Genomic DNA, 19849 nt, shown 5'->3' with positions numbered 1-19849 from the left:
CCAATTGTTCAAAATCCCCAAAAATCACTATAATAATAATAACGTACACTCAACATAGCCCAGTGTTGGGCGTTAATCAATTAAACAATCAATAATTCAATCAGATTAAAAAATCAATTCAATTGAAATCAATTGCAATTGATTTTAATTGCAATTGATTTCAATTGAATTGATTTTAATTGCAATTAAATTTGCAATTAAAATCAATTCCGGCCGGTTAGGGTCCCCGGTTGGGGGGCCCAGTTGGGGCCCCGGTTGGGGGCCCGGTTGGGGGGGCCCGGTTGGGGGGCCCGGTTGGGGCCCCAGTTGGGGGCCCCGGTTGGGGGGCCCGGTTGGAGGCCCGGTTGGGGGGCCCGATTGGAGGCCCCGGTTTGGGGCCCGGTTGCTGTTTCGCAATTGACAATTAATCAATTGTCAATCTTTAATTGCCAGAACAATTAAATTTTGCCCAACACTGCTGAGGAGTATAACCGGCCACTTTGCTTAGCGTTTGTGGAGTATGTGAAGGCCTTTGATTCGATCGAGACCTGGACGGTGCTGCACTCTCTCCAAAGGTGCCAAATAGACTATAGATATATCCAGGTGTTTAGGAACTTATACAAAAACGCTATTATGTCAGTCCGGTTACAGGATCAGAGCTCTAATTATATCCAACTGCAACGAGGCGCGAGACAGGGAGATGTGATATCTCCGAAATTGTTCACTGCTGCGTTGGGGAATATTTTCAAGCTTCTCGACTGGAAAGGACTTGGCATCAACATCAACGGCGAGTATCTAACACACCTTCGATTTGCCGATGATATAGTTTTTATGGCTGAGACTTTGGGAGACCTTAACACAATGCTCGAAGATCTCACTAGTGTTTCCCAAAGAGTGGGCCTTAAGATGAACATGGACAAGACGAAGATTATGTCGAATGCCCATGTTGTACCCGCTCCAGTTAAAATTACTACACTCGAAGTTGTTGACCATTATGTATTCCTGGAACATTACGTATATTCCGAAGTACGAAAACAGCAATTGTTGCTGATGCGACGATGCAGTTGGTTAAGAGCGGTGGCCCCGGCAAGGCAACAGACAGTAGTGGTTCGAATCCAGTCAGATCGAAAGAATTTATTTTTGTGTTCGATCTTTGTATCTACTGATATAATAATAACGAACTATTGGAGCGTTTTTACAAAAAGAAAATACATGAAAATCATGGTAGTAAAACTTCACGATAGTCAATAAATACATATATTGCAATTATTCTTAATTTTTGGGTGGTAGGTCTCTCACGTTGACATGACTTTTATTGATGATGTTACCGGCTACTTTTAGAGTTGTCGACCATACCCACTTACGTCAGGACTTGAGTATTGCAGTGAGCACTGAAAATCATACTCAAGTCCTTGCCATTAGGATCGTATTTCCAGTGCTTGTGTTTCAATTGCAATCCTGACTTGAGCATTGAGTAGAGTTCTAGAATACGACTCTTAGTGTGGCAAACTAGAGGATGAATGATGACTTTTGAGGTCGGTTTTTTTAGTACTCTGTACTGAGAATATATTCACATGTTTGAAAATCATTCTAAAAAACTATTTCAATTTGCTTATAAGTAAACCATTTGAATGACAAATAATATTATAATTCGTAGAGTTAGAAGTAAATTCAACCCATTAAATTCTAGATCACTTGAACAGGCCGTATGTAAACCCTAACGCGTGTGCAATATCTAAAATTAATATTGCTGACAACTCAAAGCGAAAGCCTTGTGTATGTGACGTGCACGGTCACGATGCAATGCAAAGCAATAACGTTGCAACGTTAATAAAGGTAATAAAGGTTTTATAGCTCAGTGGCGCGTACTCACTAAAAACGATTCATGCAATAAAAATTAATAACAACTTGGCAAACCAATATTGTGTCGCCGTACGTTGTTGTCTGAAACTCTTAACAAAGTTAAACACAATAATAAATATATTATATATTTTTTAAAGATCCATTTTACAAAATAAAACATCTTCTACGCAACAGAATCTACGGAAGCTCATATTGTGTTTACATGAGAGGGAAACCATTTATGATCTGTCTGTTTACTTATTACTGAATTTGAAAACAAGTAACAGGACATTAAATGTTCGTTGGCTAATTAATAGGACTTTCTAAATAAAAATAAAACAAACAACTATGAACGTAAAGCCTCTTATTGTTCTTGTTTTCTAACGTTTAAAAGAGCAAACGGAAGCTCATTATTACCTGGAAGCTTATTATTACTTCTGTGCCGGGTTATGCATATCAAATGAAACTTGGAACAATAGCTTAAATCAAACAGCCAACTGATTGCTTTACAATATAAAAGGTACTTAGATAAAGCAAGTAGATTTATTTTCACGATTGACTAGCTCTCTCTTAATTTAACTCCTTTCGTTCTCGGAGTATTTTATGAAAAGTGAAGATAACAATATAGAGAAACAAATATATTTTCACAGAATGGAAAATAAATTCTTTATGTTTTCTTTTACGAGTACATAAAGCAGATATCGTAATGAAGACTCTGCTAAATACCGTGGAACGAAAAGCGTGAGCTGTATACCTAGTATCTTTTTGAAATGTTAGTGGTATTCCTATAACTGATTAGCTACGTTAGTAAGAATAGAATTGTTATAAAGAGGCTGTCTGTCAAAAAGGAAATCCGACCCTCTAATAAACTTATTGTTCTCAACAGGCATGTATGTGATGTTTTATTCACTACGCTATTTTTTTAAAAAAGCTACTTCAGTCACAACGCGTGGAATTTACTTCAGCGATGTTGTTTATTTTGTTAATATTTTTGATGACTATCAAAACAGTTTAGTATGGAACTTAAAAATTGTGTACTGAACAACTATAACTAAAATCAATAACAGGGCGCCTATTTATTTTACAAGAAAGTGTTCCAATACATTTGAATAAACGCTTACAAATGTTGTCCCCGCAGCGAAAGAACAATTATTCGTTTTATTGAAATCGTAACGTCCATTATTATTGCTACCTGAGTCGCTATTGCTATTGTTATTACGTGACTTTAGTTCTGTACTTGCCGTCGGGATTTATTTTGCTATAGTATCGGTAATAAAAGTGTTAATTGATATTGGGTAGAATATGGGCTGCACCCCACTAGTTATCTCACATCAGCGCTGCATCCATGCTAAACGTGGTATTTTATATGAAGTATCATCAGCACGCTAGATGCTGAAATACGCTGAATAAACCAGACTTCGTGAAAAGATGAAAGGATTTTTGGTGCTATTATAGGGTATGCAAAATAAGGGAATTTAAAAATCTCACAAAGATGCTTAAGCAAATCGGACCACTGAAAAATTGCGAGTTGCCTTATTATTGTGTTTGATTAAACACTGCAACGAAGCCTAGACAAATTAATGCAGAAAAAATTCGAATCAGTGATATACGACGCATTTTTACTCAAAGTGACGCTTTCGACTTTACCATTTCACGGATGACATAAAAGAAGCGTTCAGTACGGACGATGTGCTGATGCCCGTAAACAAGTGGGGTCGGTCCCTAAAGTTACATTTACCTACGACAGACCGGCAATGCGATACAGAAGTGCCTACTTTGATTATCACCGTGGTGGCTAGTTGATAGATGCGCTAAAAATAAAATTGTTTATTATATAAATCTCAGTTATCGAGATATATTATCTTGTTCTGAATTCTCTCGACCTTAGGTGTAATGGTACTCGTAATTACTACGACAGTGCCGTAGCAAGGAGTATTTAGGAGCGTTGGACTCTCAGGAGGCCCTCGATCTAAGTCAAAATCTGGCCTGTCTTGAACGGTTACCATGCCGGACTGCCACGCAGAGGTCTCAGGTTCGATTCCCGGACCGGGAAACATTTGTATGGCCTACATTTATTTCTCTCGTGAGTTTGGGTGTAATTTGTGGTAGTCTATGTGTGTATCCATTGCACCCGCGACACAAAGATTCCCTAGTGCGGGGCTTTGTTGAGTGTCTGCGTTAAAAAAAACAACAAAATATATTTACATGGATATATTTATAAATACGAAGGTAAAGGGTACAGAGCACGTCAAGTATGATACTTACATTTTTAAATTTAACTCTTCGCCGCCTGTGACAACAACAGCCCAAAGTCCAAATTGATTGATGTGCTTTTGGCTGCATAATAAAAGTTGATTTTTATACTTAAATTTTACCGTCTATTTTTTTGTTCCCAGCTCAACTTCAATCCAATCACGTCGTTTCTCTTCACGCTGGATTTCTTCATTATAATGTTAAACGTAAGTATTCTTCATAGTATTCGTCCAAATACCTTGGTGTGAGCCAGCATCATTCATAAGTGTTAGAGGAAAAAAATATAACCCTATTCTCTTTAACCTCATATCAAATCAACTTTTTCCGCGAAATAAAAATTAGTATAATTTTGCAACCATTGCGCTCAAACGAAAAAAAAATCTTTCGTTTTATATTTTATCCTAACCCGATAACTTACGGCAAATGAAGACATAACTGAAAAAATGGCAAATAAACGTGAGAAAATGGAAGGTGCACCTTTTTCAAAGAAAACTGCTGAATTACCGTTCCTTGCGTATACGTTCGTATTTAATGAATTTATGGTCATTTCTTTCTCTGACCTCTTACAAGCGGTCGGTGCTGATGATAAAAAATGCGAAAGCCTTGCTAGAGTGTTTTATATTAAGGATATACTTCTGTAAAACGTTGTTTAACGTATTTAGGCTGTAAATGTGCTTTAATGTAAAACCTTTATATATTTTTCTATTCTATTTTAGGAACTAAGGAGTAATATTTTCACAGATTTATTTAAGTACGTTCTTAAATTGAATATTAACGAATACGAGCTGATGAGAGTGAACGAACCGGACAGATAGGGGTTTCAGAGATGGAAACAGCTTTGGTCTGTGTAATAATTTGAATCGTGTGAGTTTTTCCCACTGTCTTAATTAATTTGTTTTATTGTTCGCTTGTTTCAACGTCATTGCGGCTCATAATATACGTAGTTTTTATAAATTTGTATTGTGATGAAGTGTACCCAAGGAGCACACATTAAACGCCTTAAAACTGTTATATCTATAAACAGTCTTAATATGGTATAGATTTAGATAATACTTCTCTATAAATGGTTTTAGAAAAAGAAGTTATTCTTATAGACTTATTTCACTCAAGTCTAAATTTTAAAACCTTCTGAATAGAAACAACATAATTAAGTGTAATCTCTCTTAAGATTTACTCTATAGTCATTATTTTAAGTTCATCTGTAGAACAACTGATTATTTTTAGTAAAATTGTTCTATATACATCCAGTAAAGCCTATTAATACTCTAAAAACTGGTGTTCTTAAGTTTATTCTAGATATATTTAATTTATAGACATTCTGTAGTGTTTGTACTTATTGACAAACACATTATAGCGCGTCTTCAGTAGATTTTATTTAAAAACATACTACAATTAGGGTTTTTACTCTATTGGACGTTGTAAGAGTTCATGCAAAATGGATAAAGTAAAGAATATTAAAAGATGGTGGAGGTGGTAAACCTTGGATATTAAGTCACATCATTCGATACAATCAGCGTTGCCAATACCAATTGTTCAAAATCCCCAAAAATCACTATAATAATAATAACGTACACACTCAACATAGCCCCGCACTAGGGAAACCCTGTGCCGCGGGTGCCATGGACAAACACGTAGATAACCACAAATTACATCCAAACTCACGAGAGAATTAAATGTAGGCCATACAAATATTTCTCCTGACCCGGGAATTGAACCTGGGACCTCTGCATGGCAGTCCGTCATGGTAACCGTTCGGCCACGGAGGCAGTTGTATTAATTATAATATTAATTAGATTCAACATTAATCTGTAATCAGTCTGAACAAAAAATTATTTTTCTTTGCCTTACAAAATTAAGTAAATTGATTATTTGTTGTGCATTTGGTGATACTATGTTAACGTTAGAAATAATCAATGAGTTTCGACCTATATTTAATATTTAAAGTTGACGAGTGGTAAGTTGTGGTGTAAGTAAAGAAGTACTAACTGCTCGGCTTTGTTTATCAATAGCTGATTTCGTTTTGCTTTATACCGGGGACTGTCCTAAGCGGGAGAAAGAATCGCGAACTCAACATGCACCCACTGGTAATTTAATTATTCGGAACCAAGTGCTCTAATAATAATTATAATTAAGCTGCTTGTTAATAATACGAGAGATGTGCGATGTTGAATAACAGGTCGATATAGTCCATCACAGTGGTTCTGTACAACAGTAATGATCAAACTAGCGATGCATCAGCAATTGATAGATTAAACAAAACGATAAAATGCTAGAATCCCCACATTTTCCTCACATAGCGCCAATCCCCACAAAATCCCCAGTCTAGTTGAAACTCCCCACAATTTGGGGAATTCCCTACAAATTGGCAACGCTGGATACAATAGTCGTAATTCGCGCTCGGGCCGGTCATGGCTGGCATTTGTTTGTTGACAAATAAATAAACATTGTGAAGTAATTCCGTGTTGTGAAATGATAAAAACAATTGAAATAAGCGTGTAAACTACTGTACTTCAATGTTATGTATGTGTATTGTGCCGTTTATCAATAGAATGTGAAATCATTGTTTGAAATGTGGTTGGCGTGAAAAAATAACCTCAATTTTGTAATGAGAATTTTATTTCTTCCATCATAAGTTAGATATGTCATTAAAATATTCCTTATATTTAAATGATAGTAAATTTATCCACCTTTCTAGTCATATTATAACACATTCCATACAATTATGCAGAATAACGTTTTTTTCTGCGACAAATTAGATTTTTTCCAATTGTTTTTTTGACCTAGTGTTTTGAAAAGTTTTTTATTGCATAAAGAGCTCATTTTTGTCTTATAACCTTATAAAGGTTTTGTAATACTGTCAAAAGAAAAAATCGCTTAGAAGCATCGCGTTTTGTAGACAATCATAAAAATCTCATAGGAGGAATATTCTTCGACGAGTTCAACTACACTAAAGCAAGTAAAAATAATCTTTTCGTATTCTAAAGTTTTTCTATAGATAAAGCTGTAGACAAAATGCTCCCAACTGTGTTTTGAAAAAAGCTTTAAATTCTTATCGCCATTTTTATTTTTAAAGAATGACTATGAAGTAGCCGAGAAAAAATTATTTTCTTTTTAAAAAGTAAATCTAAATTGAAAAAGCCTAGAACTTCTTGGAAATGGTTTATTTTGTATATTTAAGCTTTCTATAAATATTTAAAATCGATAACTGTATTTTTATTAAGTTTATATTTTATACTTAAATATTTAAAATTTAGCGAGCGCATTACTTTTATGACAGGTTTTACATCACTTTTCACAATGTATTTAAAGTCGCACGTCAATTTGCGCTTTCTAACCGATTAAACATTGCGCGAAAAAGTCAGAAATATTATATCTAATTTCGCCATGTTGCAATTTATATAGTTTATATTTTGTAAGCCATTAAACATGAAATCTATTAGTATTAAGAAAATTGCGTCCTATGTTTGTAACACTTTAGTATTTTGGTTTTAAAATAGCACTATTAAGAAAACTATCTATATAAAAATATCTATATCTATAGTCTATACTATAAATTATCTAAAAACTATCGACAAGACTAAATAAAAACTGTCATCATTCTACAAATGGTCTTGTAGCATTCTAGAAGGGTTACTTCAAACAATACCAAAATAAAAAAGATAAGAATGAATCTTAACACTACCTACAGATACTTTCTCAAAGCACTCTTGTGATCTACTAATAAAGTTGTGCCCACTTTTATTTTAAATTATCTAGAAACCTTCTTTGAGATATCTTGACGGAATTTGACCTCTAATTTCTCTTATTATCTTATTTGAAATATATTTAGATATGGGTGGGCTGCTTGGATATATAAAACAAACATGATAATGGTAAACAATCCTCGTATTAAAGTAGTATTGTTTACCGTATCTACAAATAGATGTCCAACTGCCAACATAATTAATATCAAAATATTGTGGGAAGAATAAAAAACACAACGCTGTTTTATTTTCGTTGTATTATATAATATTCATGTCTTGAATATTTAGTAGCTATGGAGGAATCCATACAGCAATATATTACGTAGTATTGTGTATACCTACCTAAATAGTATACCCACCTGCATGTGCGTGAAACGATAATTTAATCACAGCTCCGATACTAAAGCGCGTTTTACAAAACATAACAATAACTACGTAATAACTACTTTATGCTATTGTAGTTTCTACAACAAACATGGTACTGTTATAAGTTTGTTTTTTTCTACGATTAGAATATTTCACTTGTTATGAAAGCAACCTTTCCATTCTGAAAGGTTACTTTATTTTTCAAATAATTTGCAAATCTCGTGGAAGAAGGTATAATTTTCTTTTACTGTTTTTCATGACGGCGGTATTTGTCAGAGGTATTTGTCAGAACATAACGCTTTTACTGTGTAATCTATAATGAAGCATAACCAAAAATATCGTCAACACGCCTAATTTATTATATTGCAATTACATTTCTCTAAATTACAAAAAATCTGTGTTACACGAATAAAAATAAAAATCAAACGTCTTATTGCTCTGCATTTTAATATTTCATCTGCGTATTATTGATACTTCCTTTTTTAATATATTCCTTCCTTCTGCAGACATTTCACTAAACATTTATGAAGCAATTTCACTTACACCTCTTGTTGTAAAAAATAATTGGATATACGAGATTTATCTTTTGCTACGGTTTAAGTCGAGAATATATTTAAAGACAACATTACTCTGGTTATGCTTTCATTTAATGGGAACATTTTAATTAACGTAACGTAACATGATTTTTGGCGACTTTCATAGTCCAGTGGCTTACACACAGGTCTTCGTAGTGTCGCCATCTTGAGATCTCGGGTTCGATCCCCGGCCGTCTCGGGCCTGTGAGTTTGTAGTACCATCGTTGTTTCCGAATTCCATAACACAAGTGCTTTATCGAGTTCATAGGTAGGTATTCCAGGGAAGTACTGCCACCTTACCTATTTCTGCCGCCAAGCAGTAATGTTAGCATTACTGTGTTCCGGTTTTGAAGGGTAAGGGTGCTGGTTAAATTAAAGGTACATGGGACTTGTCAACTTATGTCTCAAGGTGACGGGCGCAGTGACAATGCCCCTCAGATCTTTTATGGACAGGCGTGTAGCTTACCATCAGGCGCACGACTTATTCGTGCCGTCACTTGATATTATAAAAAAAAATTGCAATTGGCACATATAGGCAATGAAATTATTTTCACTAATCTAAATCACGTATATTTGTTTTTTCAAACAAACCAATATTTCGGCCCCTTTTAAAGGTCCCATGATGACGGCCGACTCAGTTATTTTGTTTGAAAATCATTAATTCCATTTCCTATAAGTGCTTTTAGTTACTTACTTTGAAATGAGAGCAACGCGTGTGATAACGTTTCACTATAATTTACTCGATATTGTCAATAAAGTGACACGAATTAGTGGGGACGTGTATTAATTTGTTATCTATCTAACGGCGTAAAAATATTTACGAACTTCGACTTTGCCATTTGTCTATGGGGGCGAATTGTTGATTAAACATGTTTTAACTGCTTCGAAACAATGTAATATCGAAAGGCTTTTTCTGCGATTTAGATGTCAACATTGTCGACTTAGTATTGTGAAAATACAGCATTTTCTATTTATGGAATAGATAACATAGATACGTACATAAACACTATTTACTAATACGACACATATACAGATTAAATACAAAAGGAAAAATAAAACATTTTGTCATGGGAGTGAAAGGGTGCTGAGTCAGCATATCTAAGTTTGTTATGGTTTTGGCGCTGGTTTTCAGTCAGAATCAACGAGAGGGACTAAATGTAGAAGTTGTTTGTAAGCAAAAATATAAGAAACGACAAAGAGTGAAATTGTTCATTGAAATAATAAATATATTAAAGTGTGAATTGTGCATCTAAAATACTACCCTTCACGCTTGAATCGAAGCGATATATTATTTATATAGTATAGAAATGATTTATTTGATATGTAAGTGCATAATATGCACTAACATATCGAATAAACAACACTTCCTACTAATGTATATTATGCACTTACGTATAGAATAAATCATTTTGTTACATTTATATTCACATCCACAAATTATGTGTATTTTTGATATATTTTAGATATTGATTTTTTATGATATTTTATTTCGTCGTTTTCGCGGCGATGATGAAAGGATTATAGGAAATTTCATATCGTTGTCGTTGTTCTCCAAAATGTATAACAATAGTTAATTACTAAATGAATAAAAGAACGAATGACTCTGGTGCGGTTTCTTACCGATTCAGTATTCGCAGATAAAATAATTTAATAATAGTAACACAGGTTTATCAACCGGAATAAATATGTCACGGGGAGGTTTATCACATATTGCATGCGATATAGTGCCATGCTACGGCCACAGTTCTCTATGTTGTGATACCATAAGTACCTACAACATGAGCGTACAGACCTTTCTCTGTGGTATATGTTAATAATAGATGGCCACGTAAATATGTCATATAGATATTTAGGTGCCCTAGTTTTGACTGTATCAAACAAAAGTTCAGCACACAGGAGATTTTGACTATATCCAATCTTTTTTTTTTTTTAATAATTAATTTAATCTAATTAATCTTTTTTTTTAATTTTTTTAATAACTTTTTTATCTATCTTCAGAATATTTGCATCGTTGAGATAATGAGTTACATATACGTCAAAATAAGTAAGTAGGTATTGAAACTTACATTCCTACGTCCAAATAACAAACACGCAAAAGAAAAAAATACTCAAACTTGAGGCGAACCGTGGACTACTATTTACGTTTGGGGAGTTGGAAGAAATAAAATACGCTATAGACGCCAAAAATGACAATACTGGCTGAACATCGACATATTGTAAAATCGTCTATTAAAAAAAACGCAACTACTCGCGACAGCCCAGAAAATGCTTCGGACGTGAATCGATCACGGGCACTTGACGAAAAGCAGCCTGGTGAAGCTAGTTTTTAGAATTATTATTATCACCTTCAATTCATTATACGTACTACTGGGCACGGGTGTTTCGGTCATAGTCCACCACGCCTAAAGGCGCTGCCCCAATGCTGGATGGAGATCTTCTTCTTCTACTTAGTCATTGTCTTTATTGCTGAAGATTGTGTCCCCGAAAGGTTTTCGAGACTTTGTGGACGATTTTCTTCTGTCTGGTTCTGTCAAAGGCCTCTCTCATGGCAGTTGTTATAGGGAGGCCAGTGAGAGCGGGTTTTTGGTCACTCCATCTGCTAGGTGATCGACTGCAGAGTATCTTTCCCTCCTCCTTACCCATCACAAACAGTTTGTCAAGGTTGTCTGGTTGTCGGCGAGCAACATGACCAAAATACTTTAGAATTCTCTGGTATCATATTGTGAAAAGTCTATCTGCAATATTAAGCTGCTTAATTGATTAATTATGAGGATCACACGTGTTCAACGGGTTGCGAAATTTCTTCGGCGTACAGGTTTCATTTAGCTGTTTGCCATCACCGTTAGCGAGAGGTATTGCCATTAAATATTGACAAAAATACGTTATTTAGAAATTAATACGTCATGTGCGTCCGGTTACAAGGATTCGAACCAACGACCCCTTAATTAACTTAAATTTGCTAGGATACGCCTATATATCCTAGTGGAGTGGCGGCCACGAAACTCTTATACGTGGACGCACTATAAGTTTCCGGAATGAATGGTCAGAAATGAATTTATTGTTTCTCAAAATATTCTCCGTTAGCGATAATGCACTTTTTCATACGAATGAACCAATTTTGAAAACATTTATGCCACTCCTCCGTGACAATCGCGGAAACGTATTTTTCATACTCTTCGCCAGCCTCTTCAGGTGATGAAAATCGTTGACCGCGTAACTTGTTCTTAATTTTAGGAAATAAATAAAAGTCATAAGGTGCCAGGACGGGACTGTACGCGTGATGGCTCATAAGGTCAACGTTGTTCACCTTCAAAAATTCATTAGTCTGTCTGGCGGTGTGAGAACTGGCATTATCGTGGTGTAAGATGATACGGCGTTTTCGGTTATTTTTATGGAGTTTGTCAATAGCTTCCGACAAACAAGTGGTCGTATACCAATCACTATCCACGGTACAACGATTCTCCAAAGCAACAGTAGCCACGTGTCCAGTTTTATTAAAAATAGAAGCAGTCATCCGCTTAGAGGCACTTTGCACGCGCGCCACTTTGGTTGTTTTCGGCTCATCTCGAAACACCCATACGCTCGATTGCTGCTTTGTTTTGAGATCGTAACTATAAATCCATGTTTCGTCACCTGTTACTATGTCCCACACCAAATTTGATGCCCCTTCATTGAATCTGGTAAGCATGGCATTGCACCTAGTGACGCGATCCGTTTTTTGAGCCTCTGTTAAATTGTGTGGGATCCACCGAGAGCACATCTTTTCCACATCTAAATGTTTGTGTAGTATTGATTTTATTTGACTCATGCCTATGTCTAAGGATGCCCGAATCTCATGGTATGTCACATACCAGTCTGTTTTGATCATACGGCGCACGGCATCGATTTTTTTGTTGTTCACAGCAGTGGACGGGCGACCATCACGAAATTCGTCACTGAGATTCACACGACCGCATTTGAATTCTGCAATCCAGCTATAAATAGTCGTCTTGCATGGTGCTTCATCGCCAAAAGCAGTTTGAAGCCGAGCGAAGCTCCGCTGAGCTGTTAAATTACACTTAAAGTCGTAGAAAATCATACTACGAATATTTTCACGAGTTAAATCCATGGTGATGTAGACAACCAATTTCTAAAATGACGCCACAATGTAAAAACAAGTGACTGTCAGATGTAACAAACTGTATTCTACAGCCAAAGAGTTCCATTTTAAATTTCGTAATTACTTTTCAAATATTGTTTATGTAAGTGGCCAGTTCCGGAAACTTAAAGAGCGCCCTATGTATTATGCTGTAATTAAGAAGAAGAGGTTGGCCTAAGCAATAAAAAAAAATTGATGCATAGAACCAACGCGAAAAATATCTACTCCGGAACGAAGAGTCACAATTTGAAATATTCGACTCTAAATATAGAATATTCGATTGGAGAGTTTAGTGTGTTGTATCATCGATTAAACACAAGGGCTCGGTCACGATTTCAGGCACGCTCTTGTAGGCGAAATTATCACGTCTACAAGAATCTTAATGATAGAGCGCTATAAGAAAATCTTTGGATAGATATTGTTTCATAAAATCGATTACTCGGGAAGGGATTTATTTTCTTTTAGTACTAACTAAAGACCATGACATGGCCCGCTCAATCTCTAAAATTAAGTTCTGTTCCTTCCTCTTTTATTTGAATTCTATCTCTCTTTTGGGGTTATTCGTGAGGAAAATCGCTTGTAGAGTCTTTTTGAAATAACATTTCCCTGCCAAAACGGTCAAGACTACGAAAAAAAGGAAAAAAAAATATAGGCTGTCAATATAGCAGAGTGAATAATTTTGCTTATATGTCAAATTAACTTTATAATTACCAATAAAATGAACGTTGAAATAAATTTTTAATTACTTCATCTAACAGTTTTGAAGATCAATATAATATATGTATATTCTCTAGGTTGTCAATTACTTTAGAACGGTACTTTATGTAATCAATCAAATGCAGTTATATAATTATGAAGTCCTACAAAATTATCTAATTCTATTTATATGGCAAGTTTAACACCTGTATGCGATGTCTTTTACGATGAAAAACTCATTTATATTCATGAATCGCCAAAATAATGTATTTGTCTGTTAACTGTCAGTTGTTAAATTGTACTCATGTAATTTTAATAAGTAATATTCCACGGAAGAGTCCTATACCGTTGAGAGACCGACAACGGTATATCGATCCCTCCTACGTAAAGAATCGTAAGCCCAAATTCAGAACCTTCTAAGGTTACTTTATAATTTATCGGAAGGACTAGAATGAGCATAATACCTGTGATTCTCGAGATATTGCGATTAAACGGATTCCGTAACAGTATAGCGCACACTCTGTTATGCTCATTATTTATTTTTAACCGAAAAAAGGAGGAGGTTATAAGTTTACAGTATACAGCTGTATGTATGTCTTCCGATTTCACCGTCACATACAGACCGATTTTGAAAATTCTTTTTTGGTTTGAACGGGTACTTTCTCGTGGTGGTCTCATTATCACCAAGTCGAAATCTGATGAGGGGATCCCATGGAAATTGAAGAAAATCCTCAAGTTTTATAGACGTGCTTGTACTCACCGTATTCTCAGTATGTTGTGGACCGATTTTGAAAATTGTTTTTTGTTTGAAAGGATGTACTCTCGTGGTGGGTCCCTGACGCCGACGATGCTGTTCCAGGTTCATTTCAGCTGTCACAAATTAAGAAAAATATTTTCCGCAAGTAAAAGTAGACTTTTCACTTGACATAATACATGTATGTAATAAACAAATCACCGTCACCATGACAACCAGAAAAAAGGTGTAAAATAAATAGGAGTCCGTAACAGTCACATTATCACCAAGAAGTCAGAATCTGATGAGGGGATCCCATGGAAAACGAAAACAACCGATAAGCAAACTTGACGTCGGTTTTTTTTTTCAACGAAAAACTTACAATTATTTTTTGTAGTGATTTTGTATGGAATAAATGATTTTCATATGTTCTAAAATTGAAACTTACGCATTATTTTTCATATTTGTAACTTTACTGTTGCGTATATTGGATATATACAGGGTGTCCCAAAACTCAACGTCAAGCGGTCACTGGGCGAGAGGCCAGGTTATACCAATTCGGGTAAAAATTAAAAAAAAATCCGTGTCACTTAGTTAAGTGATAATAGGCATTTTTTTGAAAATGTTGAAAGTCGATACCCTGGACCACATGTTTAGGTACTGTTATCACAAATTTTCAAATTTTGGAGAGATTTTTTTTAACGTCATCATAAATAACCATGCTATTTATTGCAGTCACAAATCTAACAATAAACGTTATGAGTTTAGTAAAAAAAAATAAGTTTCATTGAGTCGTAGCTTAAAAAAAATATGTCAGCTAGCTTTGACACTTCATTTTTTTTTTAAATGTACTACACTACCCCGGGCAAGTTATTTTAAAAGATGGCCCATATAATCAAGATTTAAAAATGGTGCAATACTTGCCACTCTTCATTCCATAAAAAATATTATAACTTATTTTTTGCAAACGAGCTCGTATCAAAAAAAACTCATGCCATGATAAATAATACTTTTGTGTGCTCAAAGATTGGCTTTAACATCGTGAAAGTGAGATGGTCATATGTGATAGAGTGAGATGGATAGTGACAACGCATTAAACAAAATAATCTACCCTAACACATGTGAGTGTGTCAACTTAATAAATAGTCCATTGTTGTATTATAATAAATTTTAATCAAAATGAAACGAAAGGAACTATTGTAATACTTTAATGTTAAAGTAAATGCTTAAATTGTTTGCCTTCGGCACGAATACAGGCTCTGCATCGCCTCACAAAAGATCTTTTTATTAATCGTGCGAATCTTCTCAAACTAATTTCTTCTGCTGCTTCAACAATTTTGTGACGTAATTGGGCTAGATTTTCTATAGGTTTTGCATATACTTTTTCCTTTATGCAGCCCCAGTAAAAAAAATCAAGGGGGTTTAGGTCCGAAGATCGAGGAGGCTACAAAATTGAACCAAGGCGCCCAATCCACCTTCCGGAATATTCCGTGTTTAAATAATCACGTACAGAACGAGCATAATGCGCTGGGCAACCGTCTTGTTGAAACCACATTTCTCTATAGATGTTGAGTGGTACATCTTCTAGTAACGTTTGCAAATCGTTTTGAAGAAAATCTAAGTAGTTGTCGCCATTTAATGTTTCAGGCAACTCAAACGGTCCAATTATTTGTCCATTTAAAATTCCGGTCCACATGTTGACTTTGAATTGGTTTAAATGCGGGTTTTCCGTGTGCCAGTCATGTACATTGTGCAAATTTAAATAACCATCTTTTTTAAATGTTATTTCGTCAGTCCGTAAATTTATAAATTGCGGATCTTCACGATTTCTCGCCAACATTGTTCTACAAAAATCCATTCTGAGAGAGTAGTCAAAGTCAAAGAGGTAATAAACTTTGTACACGTTGCACACGTTACGGGTGATATTCGTGTTGCTTTAAAATTCGATGAGCAATACTTTTCGGTATTCCAGTGGCTCTTTCAATCGCACGTACTGAAGTGCTGGGATCATTTCGAATTTCTTCTAAAATTACGTCGTCGTCGTCTCCTTGAGGTCTTCCACCGCTCGTACGAGCACTAGGCAATCGTCCTTCCGAGTATGCCAGCTGTACATTGACGAACACGCGGTGATCTGGGTGACGCTCTAAGTTTGGGTACCTCTCGCGATACAATCTGGCTGCGGCAGAGGCATTACATGGCATTCACCGTAAATAAGATGCATGTTCGCATATTCTTCCGCTGTGTACAGATACGGCATGTCGCGAAACGTGTTAGTTTTGCTAAGTACTAACTAATACAGTTTACACAACACAAATCGAGTCCAGGGAATAAGCCAGAGTCGTCAACACAGATGCAATATCAAGTCCAGGGTAACACAAGCCAAAGTCGTCAGTACAAAAGTTACACGATTATGAGAAGATGCACAGTAAACGAAGGAACGTAGCGTACTAAATAATAATAGCCAATGATCAATAATAGAGCATCGGCGTCACTATCCGTCTCGCTCACTCTAATTCATGTCGCACAGCGTCACTATCCATCTCACTCTGTCACATATGACCATCTCACTTCCGCGATGTTAAAGCCAATCTTTGAGCACACAAAAGTATTATTTATCATGGCATGAGTTTTTTTTGAAACGTGCTCCTTTTGCAAAAAATAAGTTATAATATTTTTTATGGAATGAAGAGTGGCAAGTATTGTACCATTTTGAAATCTTGATTATATCGGCCATCTTTTAAAATAACTTGCCCAGAGTAGTGTAGTAAATTTTTAAAAAAATATGAAGTGTCAAAGCTAGCAAACTGATATAACCTGGCCTCTCGCCCAGTGACCGCTTGACGTTGAGTTTTGGGACACCCTGTATATATAAAGTAACGCTAATTAACAAAAAAAATATATGATTGTGGCTTACGATAGATTATATAAAAGTCGATATTGTCGGCATGATAACGATTTATATCTTCATTATAGGCTTTTAAATTGATTTCATTACGACTTGTTGAACTTTTTCCACTATACATAATATGATCATCAGACTGTCAAATTACACATCCAAAGAGTTGTTTCAAAAATACTCTGGAATCGTCACGTTCAACAACATATTCTTGAGCAGGTTTTGTGACACGTGATAATTTTCAGATAAACATGTCACAAAGTTTTTTTCATTTGCCAATAATAGTTACATGTTGTGTATGATATATTCTCTTCACAATAAGTCACAATAAGAGAGTGTGTTTGTCTTGAGTCTTGAAATGTTGGCCTATATAATAATAATTTGTAATTGATTGTAATTTGTGGTTGTCTACGTGTGGGTCCATGGTACCCGCGACACAGAGTATCCTTAGTGTGGGATTGTGAGCGTCTAAAAAAAGTTTAGTTTATTTTTGTTTGCACTTGTCTGTATTAAAAAATATTCGTGTTTTCTGAGCGTATATTTTCCTCAATATATTATTCTAACTGAAATATTATTACCTGTTTATAATGTCAGTAATATTATACAACAATATTCAAGCGAAATCGATAGAGATAATGTAATAAAAGTTAAATGAATCGTAATATCGGAGCACCATATTAATTTCATCACGTGAACCATTAAGCCTTTTCCTTGGAAAAACAAACCCAAGAACAAATGCAATTTCTAGTGTAATATATTCAATTATTTTCCTTAGTAGAACCCAAAATACAATACATCATCGTCGAGACTACATCGAAGTAAAGTTGCTTGCTTCTAAGGACGGGCCGACTGCGCCGATCTCACCGAACGCGCTGAATTTTTGGGCTTATCGTGTTCTCCACATATTTGTTCCTGGTCGAACGCATTCTGATGACATCAACAATTTCGGATATACACTGTGAGAGGTGTTTCCAAGTTTTCAGCTCCTAATATTACACGAAAACTACTTTGGTACAATATTAACATGTGCAGCAGGTGCGGCGTGCAATCAACAACCACCTACTAGTAATAAAATTAAATGTGAAGCGTAATTCGCGAGTATGTTTAGGTGAATGTGCGAAGTCTACTACAAAATACTGTGAGGGCGCAACGTGTAGCGCTGACAAATCTGCGAACAACTTTAAGGGAGGCCCGTCAATAGGTACCTTATTTTCGTCGTCACTTAACCCATTTATCTGAGTGGGATTTTTACAAAGAGTCGAAATCACGTAACTAATTCAATTCGCGACACTAAAGTGGATGTTATCTAGGGCTAGCTTTTACTATGTTCTCTTTGAAGATGTCAAATTTCACTTAAATAAAAGTATATATATTTTACTAGCACTTCAGCTTCTTGTGAAAGAGTTCGTCCAGGGAAGTACTCCCACGTTACCTATTTCTGCCGCCAAGCAGTAATGTGAGCATTGCTGCATTCTATTTTGGAAGGGTAAAGGTGCTGGTGAAATTACAGACATATGGGCCTTGTCAACTAGTGTCTCAGGGTGACGGGCACAGTGGCAGTGTCCTTAAGATCTTTGCGATTATAAGCTCTAAGTGGCACTGCAACCGGCTATGGATAGGCGTGTCGCTTCCCAACTGGCGCACGACTTCTTATCTCGTCACTTGGTATTATAAAAAAATAAAAGTAAAAAAAAATCCTTTTTTATCGAATATCATGACGGTTTACTATCATGATATTTGTAGCGGACTGTATCAATTGATACGGGCGGGTGCTATCAAGGACTGAACAAGACCAAAGCAAATGTACATAAAGTTTATTAATTTATTACGAAACACGTACAGTCCAAAAACAGAAACAATAGTCACGAAAAGGCGCCAAAACAATCACGTTTAAATTTAGAATTTAAATAAAAGTAAAACTTAAAAACACTATAAAATACTGCGACTGCTGCGATTCACTACAATATTCATATGTTATTGCGAAAATACTGGACTACTTTGTAATTATTCCTTCGTTCTAACTTTACTACTTCCGCAGATCTTACGAATTTCTTTACGCGTTTCTTAGGGTCGTATTCTAGAACTCTATTCAATGCTCAAGTTAGGATTTGAGTATGGTTTAAAGCACTCTAAATCATACTTAAGTCCCTGCCATTAGGGTCATATCTCCAGTGCTTGAAATCATACTCAGATCCTGACTTGAGCATTGAGTAGAGTTCTGGAATACGACTCTTACAGATCTATCTATTGGGTTTAAACGCCGTCAACACCAATAGTGAGAAACTTACTAAGTTTCTTCACTTAGCCAGGTACCTTTACAGCTACCAGAAACTGATATATCTGTTATAATGATATACATCTTTTACTTCTCAAAATTTAAGCAGCAGTTCGACATAGATCAGTACATAGCGATACCACGCTAACATGTCTACTTATTAGTAAAAATTACTTTTTCAATTATCAAATTCAAATGTTTAATTGCATACATGTTGTTAAATATGGGTCTTAAATTACTCAGTACATACAGTATCAAACATGAACCATGTAAGGGCACAGCAATGTAAATTTTTAAGTACATTCTAAATAATAGGGGTTAAAGTATGAAATTGCCGATTTGTACTGAAAATC

At 35.5% G+C, this 19849-nt stretch overlaps 1 protein-coding gene across 1 annotated transcript in view; it reads left to right on the top strand.

The window, feature by feature from the left end:
- The window catches only part of LOC113228351, a 115001-nt gene that overhangs the window by 48527 nt on the left and 46625 nt on the right, over positions 1–19849 (top strand). Inside the window, exon 5 of the mRNA XM_026461620.1 lies at positions 4218–4280. Coding sequence (XP_026317405.1) covers positions 4218–4280 — 63 coding nt within the window. The remainder of the gene's footprint in view (positions 1–4217; positions 4281–19849) is intronic.

This window comes from Hyposmocoma kahamanoa, unplaced genomic scaffold (genome assembly GCF_003589595.1).
Source record: "Hyposmocoma kahamanoa isolate Upper Pololo Valley unplaced genomic scaffold, ASM358959v1 100021, whole genome shotgun sequence".
In the NCBI taxonomy this organism is placed as follows: Eukaryota; Metazoa; Arthropoda; class Insecta; order Lepidoptera; family Cosmopterigidae; genus Hyposmocoma; species Hyposmocoma kahamanoa.
This window is presented reverse-complemented; position numbering and strand designations above follow the sequence as displayed.